This window comes from Bison bison, unplaced genomic scaffold, assembly GCF_000754665.1.
Source record: "Bison bison bison isolate TAMUID 2011002044 unplaced genomic scaffold, Bison_UMD1.0 scf7180017864530, whole genome shotgun sequence".
Classification (NCBI taxonomy): Eukaryota; Metazoa; Chordata; class Mammalia; order Artiodactyla; family Bovidae; genus Bison; species Bison bison.
Window position 1 is genome coordinate 4,574,575 of NW_011495080.1, and position 23,795 is coordinate 4,598,369.

The 23,795-nt window shown below is 40.1% G+C and overlaps 1 protein-coding gene across 1 annotated transcript in view; it reads left to right on the forward strand.

The window, feature by feature from the left end:
• CHCHD3 (coiled-coil-helix-coiled-coil-helix domain containing 3) overlaps positions 1–23,795 on the forward strand; it is a gene marked incomplete at its 5' end in the record, with an annotated part of 295,128 nt that overhangs the window by 56,723 nt on the left and 214,610 nt on the right. The window contains one exon of the mRNA XM_010831751.1: positions 7,377–7,458. Within this exon, the coding sequence (XP_010830053.1) occupies positions 7,377–7,458 (82 nt within the window). The remainder of the gene's footprint in view (positions 1–7,376; positions 7,459–23,795) is intronic.

Here is a 23,795-nt window from a genome sequence, read left to right on the forward strand (position 1 = left end):
TAGACAGTTGTCCCAAGTGAGCGGAACGTCAGTTCAGGGGAACAGTTGGCAGTATATGTTGTCAGCGGTAGAACCTTTGTTCTTTCACCTTCCGGTTTGGGGCTTTTTGGGGAAATGGAGGCTCAAGCATGAATTCGGTCTTGTCAGGCTCTCATTTAACACAGCCGTGTTAAGGGGAAGGCTGTTGGAGAGTTTCTAGCTTGGGTTCTCATTTTACAGAGGAGACAGCTTTGACCTAAAGCAATGACGTGTTTTTGAACAAAGTCACAAAAACGCATTATGGCAAAGCCAGAATAGACGGGAACCGCCTTTACATCCAGCTTGGTCCTCTTTGTGTGTCACGGATCTTTATGGAGAAGCCTTTGAATGTGGCCACACTCAGGACTATTGTAAAGAAACAGGAAAAGGTTTGGGTGGTTTTGGTACTGCATTTGGGGTTGGAGGTTTAACGCTGCTGAATTTATAGTTTTATCCCCAGTGAACAAAATACATCCATTTGTGAAACAGACAAAAAAATTAAGCTATGCATCAAAAAGCAATATCCAGAGGTAATTATTATTTTTTAATTTAAATTATAGATCTTATTTTCCTAGAGGCTGTGTGAGATTTTGCAACTATTATTCAGAATATTAAGACATGAAATACTAGGTATATCTGATTCTCAATACTGGTTTATGAATTGTCTTAAAAATGTGGAGACCGTAGAATATGAGTGATGAGCCTTTCTGCAGCTATACAGCGTCTGCAGCCCGTACGGATGTTTGTTTTCACATAGAATGGAGCATGGAGCTGGTTTCCAGGAGTGCTTGTTGTGAGGCAAACAATAAAATGAACATTATTTGCATATTATGCCATTCAGATTAGAAATTTACGAAAGCATATAAATCCTCATGGAGCAGTAATACTGCAAAATAAGCCATTAACTTGATGCAGTTGATGTTTAGGTTGCCAAACTCTTTGTGACATTGTACCTTCTGATTCGATATTTATGGTTCTGAAAGTGCAGTTAAGGATTTTCCTTCCAACGTCGTCATTAGCTTTGATGTATATGTGGCCTCAGTTACCCGGCCAGGTATCTAGACAAATGGCATTTCTTGAAGTCAGTCCTAGGTTACATTACCCTTAAGGTGATGGTGAACGTTACTGTCAGCTTATCATCACATTTAACACTCCGTGTGTGTGTGTGCTTAAATCAGGTTTGTCTGCTAACTAGATGGTGCCACAAATGGATAATGGCACACTGTTACGTGTTTCTTTCTAACCCCGGAGATTTATTGTAGCCATCTTTTGACTCTTCTAATCAAACCCTGTACCTTTTATAAGATAAGGAGCGTGACAAGATTTATCCTGCAGCCCATGCTGTGAGTCATTTACTCCTGATACACTCTGTGTTGTATTTCATTGATTGCATGGATGCTTCCATTATTATTTTTTAAACAATCAGTGCTCTTTTTATATTAATGAATTTATTGAAATAATAAGATTAATGGATATTTCTATGGAGCTGAAAATTTAATTTGGCTGTATTTTATGGTGTTAGCTTTGGCTCAGCTATCTCAATCCTGGCAGAGTCAGTGTTTATCTAAAATCTGCTGCTTGTGTTATGCAATTACATACATTTATTTCCTTCTGAGAGTAGACCGCCATAGTTCTCTTTGGTGTTTTTAAACTAGCATATGAAAATAATAGGCTTTATAAAATTGGATATGATACATATCAGCAAATGGTAAGACCAGAAATAGAAATGGAATAAAGGAAAAATCCCAAAGGACCTGACATTTCTCTAAGAGAAAAGCCATAATTTTTATTAAGTAACTTATGGAGATTGTTTCAGAAATACTGTAATTGAGGAGGGAATTATAATGTAAGGGTTATGTTAAGAAAATGAAGGAAAGGGAAAGTCATAGTGGAAACAGTTGCAAAAGGAAATTGGTATGTTCCTTGAGATCCAGGGAATCTGTGTAAGTCAAATCATGGTTGTATTTTTAGTCTTGTGTTTTCATGACATAAGCTATTGTGTTACGGCTTGATGAGCCATTCATAACGACATTTTGTCTTTTGGAGTCATTTCTGTTCATCATTCAGGGAACTATCTTAAATATATTTGTAGAGTTCCATCTCCTCTACCCCATCCCTCTCTACCCCACATTTAACCACATTTAACAGAGAATTAGGACATTGTCATGCAACATAGAAGACAAGTGAAGTGTAAGAAATTTATGCTGCTCTTTCTCTCAGAATTAAGACCGTGGTATCCACAGTTCCTGAGAATACTAAGAATCAAGTAGTATAAGGTTAGGAGTTTGTTATTTGATCCCCAAGTTAGAAATTCTTAGAATTTATTAATTTAATTTAGTAATTTAGAACATGGCTAAGAGGGACAAAAGTTTGCTAGGTGGTCAGTAAAGAAGAATCTTTGGACTAACCAAAACATTTTCTTTTTTAGAATGCTGTTTACCTAAAGCAAGCATAAATTTGAGTTGTTTTTAATTCAGATACTTCTTACTTTCAATAGTAATTTCAAATAAAGGGTTTAGGGCAGACACCAAGCAGTTGTAATGCTTGACTTTTTCTCACATATTTTGTGGTCAGTGTCATATCATGTATAACTAATTGACAAAAATGCCAGTCTTTGTGTTTATTAGGATACATTTGCCATTGAGAAAAAAATTAAAGTGGTTTCTGAGAACATTTTACCAAGTCCATGAGTTACAAGTATGTGAAGAAAGCATCCTTTTGTCTTAATACATTTTAAAAGGAAAGTGAGAAATGTATATGAAAGCTTTGGAACCCTACTTACTGAGTCTGAACTAGTTTTGCAGATTTGCCTGGCAAATCTGATGTATATGGTTTGAAAATTTCTCATTTTTACTTTTTCTCATTTCACAAACTTTGCCAGTCCCCAAAGATCTGCTTGGAAACTCACTGTGCTAGTAGGCAAAGTTGGCCTTTCCTGTGCTTCTGTTCAAGTAGTCCATCCTGAAACACTGACCTTTTAGTTTAATAACAGTTTTATTTGAGAAAATGTTTAGATCCTGAAGCTGAAAAGAGTGTTTTCAGAAAGGCCATTTTAAATAGTGGTCTCCAAATGGTGTATCTGTTTTCCCTCATGCACTTTGGACCTATCTACCTAGAAGAAATGTATTGTTGCTTTCTGTATTCTGTTGATTTAAAAACAAATAACATGAAACTTAGATTTGCTCAAAACCCATTACCACACCAGTTTATTTTCCTGCCTGGGCTTTGAATTGCTATTTTAGATTTTAAACTTTATGCTTGGTCATGTTTTATCTTTTGTTATTTTAAATTCTCCATTGTAGCTAAAGTAATTACTTTTTCAGCTGTGACCTTGAACTTGGGACCCAAAAGGGGTGTGTGTGTGTGTGTGTGTGTGTCTTTTCCAGGAATAGCTATGGCATTAAAGAGACAGCCGTGCTTTGACTGACCAGAAGTGATGGAACTAGCCGGTCCCTTGGGCGTGTCTTCTTCAGTGGCTTCGGGAGCATCCCTGCCTTTTGCATCTCTGGTGCTTCCTCCTCTCACCTTTCTCCCTCCACCTGTGGCCTACCTAGGTGATTGCACCACTTTCCATCTATTTACCACCTCACCCACGGCAGGTGGCTTGGCAGACAAGCCTTCTGCACTTCCTTCTCTACAGTCTCTCTTGGCATGGATGGTTTCCCAGCCCCCAACCTGGCCATCATTTGGAAATGGAGTCCTCACCATTCTCTTTGAGGTTTATCACAGCATCATGAAAAACTCACTGCTGAATTTGGCTTTTCCCCTGGTAGGAAGCCCCTATGTGAGAGGCATTCATGGTTGTTCACCTGCTAAGTCATGTCTGACTCTTTGTGACTCCATGAACTGCAGCCTGCTAGGCTCCTCTGTCGTCCACTATCTCCCAGACTTTGTTCAAATTCATGTCCATTGAATCGGTGATGCTGTTTCACTGTCTCATGCTCTGCTACTCCCTTCTCGATGTGCTCTTCAATCTTTCCCAGTATCAGGGTCTTTTCTAATGAGTCAGTTCTTCACATCAGGTAGCCAAAGTACTGGATCTTCAGCATCAGTCCTTCCAGTGAATATTCAGGGTTGATTTCCTTTAGCATTGACTGGTTTGATCTCCTTGCAGTCCAAGGGACTCTCAAGAGTCTTCTCCAACACCACAAGTCAAAACCATCACTTCTTTGGCGCTCAGCCTTCTTATGATCTAACTGTTACATCCATCCATGACTATTGGAAACACCAGAGCTTTGACTGTGCACTGTCCTTATAGTGCACTGTGAGGACATGTTGGATCAGCTCCCCTAGAAGATTGATCTCACTGCTTCATGCTTAGACCTGGTATACCAAGGTCTTACCAAAGCCTAGTTCTGTTGAGTGAAATTCAGCTGAATTGTGATCAAGAATTTGATTGAATTTTGCCTGAGAAAAATTTTGCTGTGATAATTTGATTATCCTGGCAGATTTGTGTGATTTTACACGTGGTCTGACTGTGCACTGACCCAAACTGATATACTACACTTCAGAGTATAGTTTCATCGGGTAGTACTAACTGGGTTAAATATGTGTCTCAATGTTTGCTACTAATAGAGCTACCAGCTGTGGACAACTTGAAAAACTGTGTCACGTTGTTTTGCTTGGTGATAAGAGGGCGAGGAAACCGTGAAAACCATCACCTTGTGGTGGGCATAGCCTGGAACTTCATAGCCAGCTGACATCTATGTAACCTACCCGGTCTTGTTTTTGGATGAGGAAATCAAAACTCAGCTAGGTTAGCTGATTGACCTAAAGCCTGGCTGATAAAAAGACAAAGTCTATCCAGACTCCTTGACGAGCCATTACTGTCTGTAATTTCTCTGCTGGGTTTTGTATTGTTTTAAACTCTTAGTGCTGGAAAAGAAAACGAAAAAATATCTTAAGATTTGCCTGAATCAAACAATTTCTTTTTTAGTTTCTTAAAAAGTTTTTGTTTTGGATGACTTTTTCAAAACAGAGACTTGTCTCACACTTTAGACTACCAAGTAGAAGAATGGCAAACAGCAGAATAGTTTGTGTATATATATATGTGTGTGTGTGTATATATGTGTGTGTATACACACACACACACGCACACACACATACATATATATATATATATATATAGTTCTAATGGAGAATGTCCGTTTGAGAGCAACTTCTTGAGAAAACTGCCCAGAGAGGCTAGTAACTTGCCCAGGGTCTCCCAAGTTGCTGATGGGCAAACTGGGATCAAACCTCAGCTAGTCCGTACATCTTTCTCTGGTTCCTTGTCCATCCTTCTTTTCATTTATAGTATATTCTTTTCTCAGCTTTATTGAGAGACATTTAACATATTGTACTATTCACTCATTAAAGTGTACAGTTCACTAATTTTTAGTATTTGCAGATTGTGCAACCATCTTACAGTCTAGTTTAGAACATGTTCAATACCCCCAAAGAAATCCTATACCCCCTTAGCTGTCACTCTCCATGCCCCCACTCCCCTGCCCCAGACAACTACTCACCTACTTTCTGCATCTGCAGGTTTGCCTTTTCTAGACATTTCATATCAATGGCCATGTACAATACATGACCTTTGTGTCTGACTTCTTTCACTTAGCATTTTTTCAAGATTTATTCATGTTGTAGCACGTATTAGTACTTCATAACTATTTATGATTGGATAATATCACACTGAATGGATATACTACATTTGTTTATCCATCCATCAGTTGATGAGCATTTAGATTGTCTTCACTTTTGGGATATTATGAATAATGCTGCCATAAATATTCATCTAGAAGTTTTTGTGTAGACATGTTTTCAGTTCTCTTGGTTATACACGGTATCTAACAGTGGAATTGCTGCGTAATATGGTAACTGTTTAGCATCTTGAGAAGCTGCCAAACTATTTTTATACTGACTGCATTATTTTACATTCCCACCAGCAGTGTATTAATATGCAGGTTTCAGTTTCTCCACATTCTCACTAACCCCTGTTAATTGTCTTTTTGATTAAGTTTGAATTGGTAAATCACGTGGCTTTGGTTTGCATTTCCCTAATGATGGATACTATTGAGTGATTTTTCATGCAGTTATTGGCCATTTGTGTATCTTCTTTAGAGAAATGCCTGTTTATGTCCTTTGCCCATTTTTAGTTATGTTACCATTTTATTGTTCAGTTCTGTTGTAAGTGTTCTTTTATATTCTGGATACAAGCACCTCAACAGCTATATGATTTGCCAGTATTTTTCCCCATTCTGTGGGTTGTCTTTTCACTTTCTTGATGATGTCCTTTGATATTGCTATTTTCTGATAGTCCACAATTAACAGAAAACATCCTTAAGAGCTTTCATATATTTTCTTTTCTTGCTGTTACCCAGTGTCAGCTAAATTTTTGCGTATTTCCTAAGGCAAGGTTGTTATAATATCAAGATTATCAAATAAAATGTCATCAAAGAGCAGAGACAGTACTGTCTAGTTTCCATCTAATAGGCTCAACCAGTTGAAATCCTGGGTGAGGTCCTGTGTGTATTCCTAGAGTTTAAATGTTTCTGGTGCTTTCTTGGTCATAGTTTTGGGTAGTGGGTTTTTGGGTAGTGAAGAGGAAATAGTCCTTGCTTATTTCTTAGGGAGGGCTCTTAAAGAGTATATAAAATTTGTCAATTTATTTGCTGTCATAGCTGTAAGACTCTTACAAAACATATTGTACAAAATCATTTAATTGGAAAGACCAGCTGTTTCAAGTCAAGTCACCAGGTACTTAGAAAGCTCCAGCTGTGTTCTCAGCACTGTTCTGTGTCTCTCTCTCCAATTGTTGGGACTTGAATTTGAAGGACACGTTTTCCAAAAAATATGGTTTTAACATTTTCATGAGTCAGTGAATTCCTTTTTCATAAATCATGGATAAGTGAATTTAACCACACATGATTTTATTTCTCTAATAAGTGATTTTTTAAAATGTTCAGTTATCAAAGTGGGAATGTTTTGATGTCATTTTCTTCTCTGAAGTCCCTTCCTTGCAGCCTCTCCTCTTTCTCTATGCAATTGTCAGACTTTAGTGGTAGGACATCATTTTAAAGAATTTGTACTTAATGGCTCAGTCCCCACTGGGCAGTAAGCAGCTCCTTGAGTTTATTATAACTTTTGGCAGGTATGGAGATTTCTAGGTCGCCAGAGAGCTCTTGATTAAATTACTTCTGAAGTGCACTAATTGGTCTTTTCCACAGTGCTTAGGTGGTTCCAAGGAGATACTGACCAGCTGGCAGAACTTTGCCCATTAAGATCTAGTCTCAGTTTCATCTTCCTGAGTATTCTCATGCTTTTGTTTAAAGAAGTCACTTATTGTATCTTTTTCCCTTCTTTGTTGATTTTAGTTTCTGATGAAGAATTGAAAAGAAGAGTGGCTGAGGAACTGGCATTGGAGCAGGCCAAGAAAGAATCTGAAAATCAGAAACGGTGAGTTTCATGGTGTTTGAGACAGATTTTGGTGGACCTGTCATAATTATGAAATGCTTTTGGAGAGGAGTGATTATAAAGAGACTCATCATCGGTGTCTAGCTCGACTTCAGAATGTGCTGAACATAAATGGATGTGGCTCTTTTTGGTTTTGGACTGTGCTTGTTAAAGCCCTAGGTTATCCCTTTCCCAAACTGAATTGTAAGTCACCATTTTATCTCTTGTGTTGTTCTCAGTTGCATGAATAACTGAGCCTTGGTTTTTCAGTATGTGAAAAATAGTTTTTGAGGATTCTTCTGGCATTTCTCAGGCTAGATTCTTTTAATGAATGTATTTTTGATAGAAAATTACATTATCTGCTATGGGTATTGCCAGTATCTGATGGATCATTGAAAAAGCACAAGAGTTCCAGAAGAACATTTACTTCTGCTTTATTGACTACTCCACGGCCTTTGACTGTGTGGATCACAACAAACTGTCGAAAATTCTTCAAGAGATGGGAGTACCAGACCTCCTTCCCTGCCACCTGAGAAATCTGTATACAGGTGAAGAAGCAACATTTAGGATCGGACATGGAACAACAGACTGGTTCCAAATTGGGAAAGGAGTACATCACAGCTGTATATTGCCACCCTGCTTCTTTTACCTATATGCAGAGTACATCATGCGAAATGCTAGACTGGATGAAGCACAAGCTGGAATTAATATTGCTGGGAGAAATATCAATAACCTCAGATATGCAGATGACACCACGTTTATGGACAGAAAGCAAAGAACTAAAGAGCCTCTTGATGGAAGTGAAAGAGGAGAGTGAAAAAGCTGGCTGAAAACTCAACATTCAAAAAACAAAGATCATGGCATCTGGTCCCATCACTTCATGGAAAATAGATGGGGAAACAATGGAAACAGTGAGAGACTTTATTTTTTTGGGCTCCAAAATCACTGCAGATGGTGACTGCAGCCATGAAGTTGAGATACTTGCTCCTTGGAAGAAAAGCTATGACCAATCTAGACAGCATATTAAAAAGCAGAGACATTACTTTGTGGACAAAGGTTCATCTAGTCAAGGCTATGGTTTTTCCAGTAGTCATGTATGGATGTGAGAGTTGGACCATAAAGAAAGCTGAGCACCAAAGAATTGATGCTTTTGAACTGTGGTGTTGGAGAAGACTCTTGAGAGTCCTTTGGACTGCAAGGAGATCCAACCAGTCTATCCTAAAGGAAATCAGCCCTGAATATTCATTAAAAGGACTGATGCTGAAGCTGAAACTCCAATACTTTGGTCACCTGATGCGAAGAATGGACTCATTTGAAAAGACCCTGATGCTGGGAAGGAGTGAAGGCGTGAGGAGATGGGGACAACAGAGGATGAGATGGTTGAATGGTGTCACCCACTTGATGGACATGAGTTTGAGCAAGCTCCAGAAGTTGGTGATGGACAGGGAAGCCTGGTGTGCTGCAGTCCATGGGGTCACAAAGAGTCAGACACGACTAAGTGACTGAACTGAACTATGGGTATTAAGGTTAACAATATTGTAGCTAATAATGAATGTCATAGATAGTACCCATGTTAATAAATAGGGTTAATTAGTAATCAGTTCTGTTCAGTATGCTCACTTAAAAATTCAAAGACTTTACAGATGTGTAAGGTTGAAAAAACAAAATCCTCCATAATTTCATTCTATTAAGATCATCACATTTCACTCCTCTAGCCTTTTTTCTGTGTACATACTTCTATTTTATTGTTGTCTTTAGGACTACTTCTACTAGCAGTAGCAGCTGAAAGAGTTCATTGAAGTTCTTGTAATAAAAAACTGGAAGCAGTCCATGTGCCTGTCATGGGAGACTGGATGAATGAATTATGGCACGTACCCATCATGGAATATTAGATGCTCAAGTAGATCTTACATTCTGATTCAAAAAGATGTTGAAAAGCTGTAAACTGAACACAGTATTTGAAACAATGTAGATGGTTTTTTGTGGGTAAAGCAGCGCCATGGACTGTAGCCAGGCTCCTCTGTCCATAGGATTTCTCCAGGCAGAAATACTAGAGTGGGTTGCCATTTCCTTCTCCAGGGTGTCTTCCCAACCCAGGGATCAAATCTGCATCTCTTGCATTGGCCATGGATTCTTTACCACTGAGCCACCAGGGAAGCCCTGGGGGTAAAAGTTGTACTTTTTAAAGTATGCTGCTGCTGCTGCCGCTGCTAAGTCGCTTCAATTGTGTCCGACTCTGTGCGACCCCATAGACGGCAGCCCACCAGGCTCTGCCATCCCTGGGATTCTCCAGGCAAGAACACTGGAGTGGGTTGCCATTGCCTTCTCCATTGTGTGAAAGTGAAAAGTGAAAGAGAAGTCGCTCAGTTGCGTCCGACTCCTAGCGACCCCATGGACTGCAGCCTACCAGGCTCCTCCATCCATGGGATTTTCTAGGCAAGAGTACTGGAGTGGCTTGCCATTGCCTTCTCCGTTTTAAAGTATAAAGTATAGTTACATAAAGTATAAACTATACTTTAAAGTATAGTTGCTTATTCATAAAAATATGTGAATACATTTTAATCCGCAGTAGTCAAGTGCTTCCCTTCTGTGCTGTTTCTGAAATTTGCATACGGCACAAAGCATTATTATTCTGTGATCATGTGAATATCTTCCACATGCACAATGACTACTACCAGTAGATGGTTTGTGAGTACTACTACCAGTAGATTTTGTGTGTGTTTCTGAGTGTGTGTATTTGTTTTGGACTGCTTCACTAGTTTGCTTGAAGAGAGCTAAATGTAAAGAATCTTTGAATTGGTAAATCTAGTCTTCGTTGGCTATAGGTGGTGGTGGTTTAGTCGCTTTCTGTCTGATTCTTGCAACCCTATGGACTGTAGCCTGCCAGGCTCCTCTGTCCATGGGATTCTCCAGGCAAGAATACTGGAGTACTGGAGTGGTTGCCATTTCCTTCTCCAGGGAATCTTTGCAACCCAGGAATCAAACCTGGTTCTCCTGCATTGGAGGAAGATTCTTTACTGACTGAGCTACGAGGGAAGTCCTATAGGACCTTTCGCATATAATTTAACCTCATTGGCCCTTAAATATTTCATATCTAAAGTGAGTTTATGAAGTATTTTCTAATATTTCTTCTCTTTTGATGGAGTGCTTGGTACGCTAGGTCCAATTTGCCTGAAATGTGTGGGACAGGACATGAGTTTTAGTTTATACCACCATTTTCTCAGGAAATAGAGAAGACTCATGGCTTAGGATTTAAAAAATCAAGATGTAATTAGTACTGCTAAAAGGGTTTACGCATATTTCAATAGTTTCCTATACAGCCCTTTTTAATTATTTAATTGGGGTTAGGTTGATGGAGTATATAATTACACAGTGAAGTTTATTCAAAAACATTTCAGACCATTTTCTTTAAGAAGCAGAGAAAATCAGCGTGTTATGGTAGAATTCCTTGTCTTTGAAATTTTATTATTTTTAATTGAATTTTATTTTAATTAGGAGTTTTTGGGTTAGACCTTCGTATTTACTTTGCTTACGTTTTTCACATAGAAGTTTTTTGTCTTCTTTTCTTCTACTATGGTACCGGCTGTTGTTACAACAATTCTAGCTGTGGTGGTTTTTCCCGCCTCTGTCACTTAGCGCCCATCTGCTCTCCCTGTTCTGTGAAAGATAAAGGGCAGGTGAGGTGGATAAAAGGTGTCAGTGAGAGCCGCTTTCATCTCTCACGTGGACTAGGGTTGGCAGCTTAGCTGTAACCTGGGACAAATGACTATTGATAAAGAATTTATTTTCTGTCACTTTTAAGGAGAGTAGAGGGTGGTACAGCATTTTTTCCCCCCCTCTCTCTTTTAACAAAATGTTTTGTTTGAAACCTTCTTCATGAAAACTTCCAGCTGTCAAATCTTGGCAAAAAGTGTGTGTTTATCTGTATAATAGTTCTTATAAGAGTCAATAGCTATTATTTTCTTTCTTTTATCAACCAGAGAAGAAACTTCAGAAAAAGCATTAAGAAGGTTTTCAGTGTCATCTTTTAAAAGCATCTTTTTTAGAGAAGCACAGAATTTATAGATGACTGTACCTATTGCCTTAATTGAATGAAGTCTTGAGAATGGTTCCTTGTGCCTTTGGATCGTCACTTGCACATCCTTGGCTTACCACGTCTTCTGTTTTCACCCCAAATGCACGCATAACTGTGGCTGAGTTCCTGAGTGCTTAAGACTGGGACACAGACACAATCCAACATACGCAGAAAGGACTTTGGAAATGACTTCCGTTGTGATCTTTTTCTTTGTAGGATATTAATCATCTTTAGCTTTTTTATTATGGACAGTTTAAAGCACCTTCAAAAACAGAAGAGTACAGTGAGTCCCCGTGACACTGTTTCAACAATTTTTGTTTCATCTGTATCCTATTCACTCTACCATTGTGGTGAGTGGTATGGAGAAGCACAAATGTTTTTAATAAGTTGGTGAATTTTGTGGCAGGGAACTACTCTGAAATATCTTCTGTCAGCCTAGCTTCATTTCAGTTAGTTTTTTTTTTTGGTTGAAAGACTGGAACTTAACTCTGGCCAACTTGGGAAGCAAGGAAATTTTTAGAAGCATATTAGATAGTTCAGGAAGACTAGAGAACCAGTAGGTAGGGAAGAACTGGGTACTACTTAAAGCTTTACACAGTGGGGAAGAAGTAATTCCCCTGGATGATGGTTCCATAATAAAGGGGAAAGGATGGTGTGTGGCTGAATTTCATTGAATGGAAGATGCTGTTAATTTTTAAGAAGCGTTGTATTTGGTATACCGCTAAGAAAAAAATAGTTGCAGATAATAACACAGTAGTTAATATCTCTTAGACTTTTCTTATTGAAAGAGCTCATTAAGATTGACTTTGAGTTTTTAAAAAGCTATCACCTGTGTGTTCATGAAAAGGAAAATGTGAGGAAAATAAATAGGTTAAGGCAGTGTTGTCAACTAGGGGAGATTTTGGTTTCCAGGGGATATGTGAAAATGTCTGGGGACATTTTTGGCTGTCACAGCTAGTTAGGTAGCTAGTTAGCTACCCACTGGTCTCTAGTGGGTAGAGGCCAGGGATACTGCTAAACATTCTGTAATGCACAGGCTACTCCCCCCAAACTCCCAAAAGCACACAAGAATTATCTGGCCCAGAATGTGAATAGTGCTAATAGTGAGAAACTCAAGGTTAAGTAAGGGATTCTCAAAACTTGTTCACATTGGTCTGATTCTTCTAAATCGCTCTGTGGCTTGGGGTCTTGATGTCTGTATTTTTCTACATAGTGTCATATTCTGTGCCATCAGAACCTTGATGACGACAACAGCCTCCTGCTGTCGTTCCTGGGATTTTTCCAGGCTGCTGAAAACCAGTTTTTACAAATTTTGATGCTTCTGCGCAAGCTATGACAACTGCTCAGGACAGATTGGCAGAATGTAAGTGTGAGATGCTTTCAGGCATGTGGAAACTGGACAGATGGGATCCTAGAATGTATTTCATCAGGACAGTCTGCAAACACTGTAGACCGTAACCTCTGTTAGGTTGGAAATGATTTCTTGAGTGTCTGCCTCACGTCCTACCTAATGCAGAAACCCTTTTACAGCATCTCTGACGGGTCACGCCACACACTGAGAATCATTTACACTGAAGGTATTTTAAAGTGTATTGGAGTCCTTAAAATTTCCACTTCCTTACTTTTAACTTATTTAGAGAATTTTATTTTTTTAAATTTTAGTTTTGGCTCTGCTGGTTTTCCTTGTTGTGCTGGGTCTGGTGGAGGTGATCAGGGCCACTTTGGTTGCAGTGCGCGGGCTTCTCACAGTGTAGTGACTTCTCATGGAGCACGGGCTCTGAGGGCACGTGGACTTCAGTGCTTGTGGCGCGTGGGCTCAGTCGTTGCAGCTCCTAGGCTTTGGAGCACAGGCTCAATAGTTGTGATGCACAGGCTTAGTTGCTCCGAGGGATGTGGGAACTTCCCCAGCCAGGGATCAAGCTGGTGTCGCCTGCATTGTGAAGCAGATGATTAACCACTGGACCGCCAGAAAAGCCCTATTTATTTTTTAAATTGAAGTATAGTTGATTTATAATATATTAATTTATGCTACACAGCAAAGTGATTCAGTTACATGCATATATATGTACACATTCTTTTTTATATTTGTTTCCGTTTGGTTTATCACAGGGTATTGAATATAGTTCCCTGTGCTATACAGTTGGAGCTTGTTTATCTAAGTCTCCGCTTCTTTAATAGGCAGATACAGCCTAATTAAAAGTTGCTTTCGAGGAAAAGGTTTCTACTAGGGTCACAGTGACGACACAGCTGATTATGAGCATGCTGTATATGTTCTATTCTCATTTGTAAAACACATTTACATGTGGAATCTCAATTCATCTTAGATCTGATTCTGTTTTATGAGACTGTTGAGTGATTTGATGCCCTCCAAAATCACTGATATAGATTTAGTGCACACAGTAAAATCACTGGGTCTAATCTGGAATCGTAGTTTTGCTTATGACAACACCTAATGGATGGAATAGTTGCCTGGTGTATTGGGAATCAAGAGCAAATTAAATGCCCGTGTCAGCAGCTTGTTTTTCTGTGATACTCTGTGTGTTTGGGATTATAGCTGATCGTATTGTGTTGCAGCTAGAGCAGGCCAATATAGCAAGGACGCAATGTGCTACAGTTTGAGTATAGACTTTTAAAATGTGATTTGCTTCTCTCTTTTGCCGTACCTCCAAAAGTCAGTCTCTGACAGCAAGAAGAATGCGACTGCATCTGACCTCTGACCTTTGGTATTTGAATTTCACCTTTGTACCTATGAAGACAAGTGAAAGTTGCCTTCATTTTAATAACCTTTTTCAAGAAATCAAGAAGAAAGGGAATAGCTACTTGATGTTGTAACTAGCTGTAGATCCACCAAGATTGTTTGATGCTGCTTTTGGATGAATGTCGGTTGAGATTTTACCCCAGTTTTAATTACTTGAGAAATTAAATGCCATTTTCTAGTCATCAGCACATATTACACAGTTGTTATTATGAAATTACATACCTCCAACCTGCAAGTAATCTCTAGGTATATAGTAATTAAAAAATAAAGCCACTTTCAGGGAGTAAGTTCTGTTGATTACTAATATTTATCAATCTCTTTTTATCATAAAAATATGGTTTGTAAGGGACCTGAAAAGATGAGTTAGCAGTCACAGGCAGTGAATCTCACTTCTGATTTATGCTATGCTATGCTATGCTAAGTCGCTTCAGTCGTGTCCGACTCTGTGCGACCCCATAGACGGCAGCCCACCAGGCTCCACCGTCCCTAGGATTCTCCAGGCAAGAATACTGGAGTGGGTTGCCATTTCCTTCTCCAGTGCAGGAAAGAGAAAAGTGAAAGTGAAGTCGCTCAGTCGTGTCCGACTCTTCGCGACCCCATGGAGTGCAGCCTATCAGGCTCCTCCGTCCATGGGATTGTCCAGGCAAGAGTACCGGAGTGGGTGCCACTGCCTTCTCCATCTGATTTATAGGTATTTGCAGAGAAAGTGATTACAGTTCGTACACTGCTGTGATGTGAACAGATTTCCCAGTGTCTGGCTCCAGTAGGGGCAGTGGACAGTTGGTTGGCTTTATCTGCAAACTGTTTCTTTGTGTGCTCTGATATTTACGAGATCCTTCTATAATATAAAAATCCCAGTGTATTAGATTAATTTTTTTATTAACCTCATTAAAGCTTTTTTTTTTTTTTAATGTATGTTGTGTTGCTTTTCTATTCCATTCTGCTTAAATATAAAGACTTAACTCCATCTGAATGAAATAGATCACATCCTAGCCACCCGGTACTTTTCACTGGGGGATGATTGAAAGTACTGTGTATGTACTAGGTATTGAAATCTTTAGCCATCTGCTACTTTGATCTTTATTTTTTCCCAAGTGTCACTTTTCTATTTTTAATAGAGACAACTGCTTTCTATAACCAACAATTACAGAAGGTTGGGTTATCCAGTCTATGTTTTATTCACATCTCTTTACGTCTTTTTCCAAATCCAGTTTTCTTTCCTATTGATGTTATGCTGTTGTAGACTCCTACTCTGAATTCTGTTTGACAGTCTGTTTTTTTTTTTTTTTTTACATGTAGGAATATTAAACCTGGAAAACTAGAATCAATCAAGCATGCCACAGAAATCTGTAACCCCTCCTTTTTTTTATTGGATGTAATAGCAGCCTTGATATTCAACCACTTCTTGTTCAGATGTTTCTTTTGACAGTAATTGCAGTGTTTTCTCTCATGAAGCAAGTGTTTGAAGTAATTTGTGCCAGAGTGGGTCTCTGCATTTGGAAATTTCTAGGAACTGGTTTTTGAGTGCCCTGTAGTTGCAGGAGTACTTCCTGAAGTTTCCCCGTTACCCAGAACAGTCTAGGAGAGTAGGGGTGGTAATGTACTCTGTAAAACATTTATTATTCTTTACATAAACTGTTAATGTTTCTTATCAGTGTTACCACCGATTTATAAAAACAGATGACTCAAGTAGACATCTGTAAGGTTGTCAGTCAGCAGGGGAAGCCGGTCTTGGGCCGCCTGCCCCACAGCCCTGCCCTCTGTTGCTGAGGTGATAGAATCATGTTGCCTTTGGTCGTTGTTTGTGCTCAGTGGTTCAGTCGTGTCTGCTGCTTTGTGACCCCATGTTCCGCGGCCCGCCAGGCTCCTCTGTCCATGCGATTTCCTAGGCAGGAATACTGGAGTGGGTCTGCCATTTCCTATTCCAGGGAATTTTCGCAGGTCAGGGATTAGACCCGCGTCTCCTGCATTGGCAGGCAGATTCTTTACCACTGAGCCACCAGGAGAGCCTCACATTGCCTCTCACCACCCTGTAAACATTTACTCAGAGGAGACTGACAGAACTCCGATAAATAGCTGGTCCTGGTGCCATCTGGTTATAGCTCGGACAAGGGGTTTAGAGCTCTCTGTCAGCCATTTTCCCCTCCTTTCCCCTTCCCAGAGACCTGGGAATCAGGGGGCTTAGAGAAACTTGTGGTGAGGATAATAGTCTCTCAGATTGGGACATTTCATGTGTGAGGAGTAAACTTTTCTCTTCCAAACAGCATTTGTTGGATAGACTCAGTTCAGTTTCCGTTTCAGAAGGTGAGTGGGCAGGCCTGATGTCCACTTCCTTGAGTCCAGAAGCCTGTACTTATGGACAGTGGCCCACGTAGGCTGGGCCTTACCCCTCTGAACCCTCAGTCCCGAGCCTTCTGGGGAACCATCTGCTGAGCCTGCTGGTGATGAATGCCCTGTTAGGAGGAGGGGAGCAGAATGAGAGGCAGGTCTGGCAGCTCCCTCTGCAACCGGGGAGAAACTGGCAAAGCTGCTGAGGTCAGAAGAGGAAGGGGAGAAGCCTGTTGTGTTTCTCCCTCCTCCCCTTCCTCTTCTGACCTCAGCAGCTTTGCCAGTGGAGCCTTGAGCTGAGAACGAGTGCAGGCAACATAGTTATAGTTCAGATGTCAATTTTATCTCAACATTGTCATATTTCTAACCATTGGCACGTTCATGTTTAAGTAATCCCCTGTCCCCTTTTCCTAGTTGGAGAAAACTGTTAAAAAAAAGAGTATCTCAAGTTTCTGATATATATATATTTTGCGAGAACCCATATTCTTTTGCATCCTATTCTTACGCAGAGCAGTTGTCATTTGTCTTTGATGAAAACTTTCCTCACAGTTTATAGATGACATACGTATAGAACACACACCTTGGGGTCACATTATGTTATGAAAACCATTCCAGAGTACAGGACCCATATGTCCAACTAAAATGAAAAAAAAAAAAAAAATTAAAGCAACAGGTGTTGGATTCTTGTATTTCCTGAGCACTTTATATATTTTAACTCATTTCATCCTCACAACACCTCTGTTATCCCCTCTCTATAAGTGAGAGATGAAGAAGAAATTACCAAAGTCATATCTAATAAGTGGTGAGCCTGGGATTTGAACCCACGTCTCCGTCAAGTTCATGCACTCCACCATCCTGCAGTACTACGTTGCTGTGTGTACAGGGAATACTCCCTTTAAAATTTTTCATTTGCAGTTGTGGGAAGAGGTAACAAACATTTACTTGAGCTTTCACCTCTAAACCGTTAGTAAATAAAAGATCTCTTGAAAGTGACCTCAGCTGTGTGCTTCTAGTTATTAGATCTGTGCAGCCGCTCGGTATTTTTAAAACCTCCTTTATCTTAGTACCAGAATCTTTTGAGAGTTTGTGTTTCAAGTTAATATTCTTTAATCACGTAGGCTATAACTCGCTGTTAAATGCTGGTCTGTGTCCACCTTTTCAGTGATGGTGGCAATTTGAATTTCTTGTTTGCTTAAGATTGGAGCACAGCAAGGGTGGGGTGTCTGGAAGCAGATGGGGGCCTGCCTCGTGATTTGGAGGTGAGGGCTGCTTCCGCTCAGGGAGGCACGCAGTGCCCAGTAGTCCGTGCTCCTGGGAGCTCTCTGGAGCAATCAGGCCCTCCCCCTGTGCGGGAAGCAATAAAGAGGCACAGCGCTGCCTTTAATAGATGGTCATGAAGTAGAAAGCATTTTGCATTTCTACTTCTCTATTCATCTTTAGCCTTTTTTTTTTCTTTTTTAAGAGGGTTTGCCTCATTCTCTTACTGATACTTTGTTATCCATTGTATAGCTTGACATGTTGGGTTTTGGTTTGTAGTCTTCCTTACCATTTATTTGCTTTTTATGTGATAGGGTATTTTGAGAAGTCATCACCTTTTTTCAAACTTAATGTTTTTAAATCAGTGAAAACAATCTAGCTACTAGGACAGTGTGACTTTGGAACTCAAGTGTGGAGTTCCTCCACTGAATGATGTACAGCTACACACGGCAGTTATTAGTTACATGCCTTTACAGTTGCTCCCTTACACATACACTGGGTAATTCCTCCAGGCAGAAACCATTTCACTTGGAAATTTTCTCAAGTTATTCCATTAAAATGATTTTAGTGATTTTTGGCATCAAGAATAAGGTATAAAAATAGATGTTAGCCATTTAAGTATTTCAGTTAGTGATTTAAATTTGAATTTCTTCACAACTTCTTAGAATAGATCTCTTAAATTCTTCATTTCCTAGTACCATTCTGTTAATGATTATCAGAGTAAAACAAAAATCCTTTCAAAATCCATAGATTACAGTTTTGCTTTCCTGAGGTTGATCGATTGAAACCAAACCAAATCAAAGCAAAACCAAAAAAAGTCACTTGAGACCACTAATTTAATATGGGAAATGTCTATTAGTTTAAAAACCATTACCTAACAGTTTCTATAGTTTTTATTATTGCTACAGAATATGGTAGGTTTGACCTAGGAAGGTCACTCATTCCTCAAACTACTAAATACATGGATAATGTTGATTTATTTAAAACCATTACAAAAGAAATATATATCAAAGAAATTCAGAGAACATACATGCATCAGAAGTTAGTCATGTTTACCCTGTTCTCCATTACTCTGCTCTTCCCTCCTCCCCAAAATTCACACATTATACCCTAAGGGAAATATATCCTTATATAGTTTGTTTTTTTTTAAACAAAATGAGATTGCAGTAATAATGTTGTAGGACTTGTTCCCCCCCACCCCCACCCCATGATGTCCTCTATTTGCAGAATAAGGAGATCTTGAATAGACTTAAAAATCTGATGATATGTACCACTTAAGAAGACTGTGACCTGAGAAGTAATACTAACAGCAGTAACATTTAATAATAATTAGTAGTATTAGCTAACAGTTTTTGTACACTTCCTTTGTTCCAAGGACTCTCCGAGCACTTTGCATGTAATGATCATTTAATCCTCACACCTACCCTATGCAGCTGTTTCCAGTCTGCTGGTACCCTCACTTCACAGATGAGGCGGCTGCTTCTAGTCACATAACCCAGAAAGCGGAGGAGTTGAGATGTGAGCCTTTGCACTCAGGAACCTGAAACCACTCTCCTCATCCCTCTGCTTGGTTGCATCTCACAGGCCAACTTGTTTTCTGGCCCAACAGGGATGCTTCCTAGTACATGTTAGTCTGAACGCTCTAAGGCTCTTTTGATGTGGTTTACTGAAGATGTATGTTTCTCAGGTTTTAGTACAATAAGTTTTACCTTGATTGTGGAGCTCATTAAATAAGGAATTTAGTTATGAAAAGAATTCACAAGGGACTTTCAAAGTTTTTTTTTTTTAATTCACATGATGATATTTTGAAATAAAACTGTCAAAATACTGTCAAATAGTGGGTGAAAGTTAATATTTCTGTGGATTTTGCTATAAAGTGTTGGAAATTGTATATTTCTTCATGAATATACCTGTCAGTTGTACAATTTGGTTTTTATAGACTTAGAGAAAAGGAGTCCAAGCCATTGTTCCACATACGTTTCTGTAGCTTAGCTAGTCTGTGCAGCCCCAGGTAGGTTTGGCTTAGAAAACACTTCCCTCAAACTACTGAAAACTTGGACATTAGTCTGACAAACCGAGAGTCATGTCAGAAATTTGATAACTGGTTATTCTGGCTCCTTCTTTCTTGCCTTCGTGTTTCTGCTTTTTAAATAACTGCAGATTCATTCCTCTCACCATTTCCATGCCTACTTAGTCTAAGCCATAGATTCTCAACTGAGGGGCATTTTGCCCCCTCCTCTCAACCCCACCTCCACGGGCCATTTGGCCACATCTGGAGATCTTTAAGGTGGTCACCACTTGGAGGGTTCTGCTGGCATCTGTCTCATGGATGGTGTCCAGGGATGCTATTAAACATCCTGCAGCACAGGACAGTGCCCCACAGTGAAGGATGGTTTGGCCCACATGTCAGTAGTGCTATGGTTGAGAAATCCTGGGCTGTCATTATCACTTCTCACGTGAGCTGTTAGAGTCTCCATGTCAGGAGCCAGTCCTGTCCCCCAGATCCTCCTCTCCACAAGGCAGAGCTGATGTGCATTAAAAGATGCATTCTTAACCACAGCAGTTTATTTCTTTAAAATCATTTTTAATGGCTTTTCTCTAGATTTAGCATAAAATCCAGATCTCCCCCCAGATCTTCTGGTCCTCCTCTGCCCTTTCTATGTATACCCTGGGGACCCATCTCTTACCACCTTCCCACTGAGCATTTTAGCTATCGCAGCTGCCACACCTGTTGTTCTCGTGTTCAACTCTTTCCCTAGAATACTTGTACTTTTGTGGCTGACTCCCTCTTACTATTCAGTGCTCTTCTCAACCCCACGGAGGGGCTTTCCTCCCTTGCTTTCTGTAGTCGTCGTCTTTCCTGTCCTCTGACTCTAGCTGTCCTTTTCTCTGTCTTATTTCTTCAGAGCACTTTTATCTGTTTACTGACTGTTTCCTCCACCGGAATATAAAGGTCTGTGAGGGCAAAACTCATTGTCATATGCTAAGTGTCAACAAGAAAGCATCACTAAATTACAGCAGTACTTTATGGTTGTGGTGAACAGGTTAAAATGGGATAGACTTTGTTCAAAAGGGAAAAAGAGGCAGGAGCATCATCACAGGACTACAGCCGGCCACCACTGAATGACTGCGTACTATTCACCAGGCGCTGTTTGGGTTCAGGTGCTTGGAACTCACCAGCAGCCTTCTGAGGTTTGCCTTAGGTTTTAGTCAGTGGCCTGTAAGGTGATGCCCCTCACATTCCCCCCAGGCCCCAAGATGAGTGACCCGTCTCCTCCACACTAGACTGGAAAGACTCGTTGTGTAGCTGTGCTGTCTATGGGTTTATTTTATAATCAGGATGCCCCTGCTGCTGCTGCTAATTCGCTTCAGTCGTGTCCGACTCTGTGCGACCCCATAGATGGCAGCCCACCAGGCTCCTCTGTCTCTGGGATTTTCCAGGCAAGAACAGTGGAGTGGGTTGCCATTTCCTTCTCCAATGTATGAAAGTGAAAAGTGAAAGTGAAGTCGCTCAGTCGTTTCCGACTCTTTGCGACCCCATGGACTGCAGCCTACCAGGCTCCTCCGTCCATGGGATTTTCCAGGCAAGAGTACTGGAGTGGGGTGCCATTGCCTTCTCCGGCAGGATGCCCCTAGGAGAGGCTAAATCCCTTGCCCATGGCTGTGTTACTGACAGAAGCCAGCCTCAGAATTTAAGCCCAGTTCTCTATTACTCCAAGCCCAAGCCTCTTTGCCAACACTTTTTCAGGTTTTCTTGGTTCTTAGGGAACATCTTTAGTTCACATCCCCTGTTCTAGCAGGCTGAGGTGGTGTCCATTTTTTGATATTGGGACTGTATTTTTAACTCCAGAGGAAACAATTTCTTTGGTTTCTGGTGACTTAGGCAAAAATAATTGCTTTTCTCTCTTGTCCTGAGACATGTCCTCAATGAACATGAATTTGAACAAACTCCAGGAGACAGTGAAGGACAGGGAAGCTTGGAGTGCTGTAGTCCATGGGGTCACAAAGACACGACTTAGCGACCGAACAACGACAGCCTGAGACAGTTGCTTAGTATTGTCTAAAAGTAAAACAAAGACAAAAACCTGACATTATGAGTATATAATCTAGGCTTTGGACTGTTTTTATTGGCAACCAAAAACATTCTCAAAAGTTGTAACTATGAACATGTAAAACATTTACTGTGTCGTGCATCCGGATTTCTGAGACTGACCCAGAACGTGGTCTGTCTGTCTTTGAGCCTTGACGTTGGGGTAGAAGTCGGGAAGCCTGTGGCTTGGCCCTCGTGCCCCTCATGCCCCAGGAACCCTGTTGATGACAGCGGGTTTTCTTTTGCACGTTTGTTGCTTTAAGTTCAAGAGGAACCCGGAGTCACATGGATTTGTATATTGAAAATTTGCATCCATTTCATGGTATGATGAGAATTTTTGATTGAAACCGGAACTTAACTGCTTTCCTTGGCTTTCCTGCCTCCTAGGAATCCATGCTCGCTTGGGGCAACTGGGGGAGGTGGAAGCCCAGGGTGGCCTGTGATGGCAGATTATTCTGAATTTCAGCTTTCCTATTATGTTTTGTGAGTTGAATATTGCTTTTGCTTCATGCTCTCTTGTATCTGTTCCTCCCACTACCTTCAAATTTTTTCTTTTTTTTTGGTGGGGGTTTTTTTTTTTCTTCTTCTTCTTCTTCATTTTCTATCAGCTTGTCATAGGATGACACACACTCAGCAAACTCAGCCTCAGACAGCGTTTCACAGACAAGAACAACACATTCACCAGTCAGGGAACAAAGTGAGAGAAAAATGAAGAACAATATTAGAAAAGAACCCTTTGGGAAACTGCACAAAAATGTTATATTAAAATCGATCCCAGGGCTTGACCTTTTGTGGTAGTGTATATTTTAAAGCCTTCTATTGATTCTCTTTTAATAACATGTTTATTCTAGTTTACTGACAGAAGCCTAGGGAGAATACAAAAAGAAAAGAGCAAATTCTTTATTATGACGGTCATTTAAATTTGTCTGGGCGCTTTTTATGTCTGACTAGTGTTATCTTTTTATGTATTTAACATACATCATTCTTTCTCAGGACAAGACTGAGAGATGCTACGAAGGTGGGGATGTGATTTTTTAATTTACTTTTATTGAAAATACGCTCAGCCTTGCTGTTACATATGAGCGCCCCTCCACCCTCTGAATTAGAATCTGTTGCTTTTCTGCATGTGTGTTGAAGACAGAAGAGTCTTCATTTTGATTTTTTTTTCCCCCTAATCCTGAAAGCCATCAGTAATTTAAACAACCACGTCTGGGAACGTTTGGTGACAGTTCTGCACATAAAAACAGTTGTCCTTACTGTGTAACTAATGGCAAAATGTTGAAGAACAGGAAGATCTCCATACCCGACCCTTTTGATCACTCAGTTTTGTCATTTCAAGCTCAGAAATATTCATCGCTTTGCACGATGAGGGACTCTTTGTACCTCACATAGGAAGCCAGTTCTCTTAAAAGCGTCGTCCAGTCATGAATGATGGCACTGTGTCCTCATCCCTTCCAGTTTTCATCCATTAGGGGGAAAAAAAAAGGAAACAGAAAAAAAAAAGAAACAGAATTACCCCATCAGATGATTTTCCCCAACATACAGATTTCCGAGGTATCCAGAGCAGCAGGAAGGACTTGAAAGATACACCTGGGAAGGTTATTCTGTAAATGGCAAATTGAGTGAGATTCTGCCTGTAGAACATCAAGTTAATAGGCTTGGGGAGAAATGGGATGCTTGGATCTAATTCACGGCTCTAATATAATAGTCCTGTTGTTTATGGGACATCTGATATCACATGTTGAGAAGCCAGACAGCTATTCCAGGAAGGCTGTAATGAATTAGAGGACATTTTGAAAGGGCAAGTAAATTAATCAAGAAGCTAAAGGAAG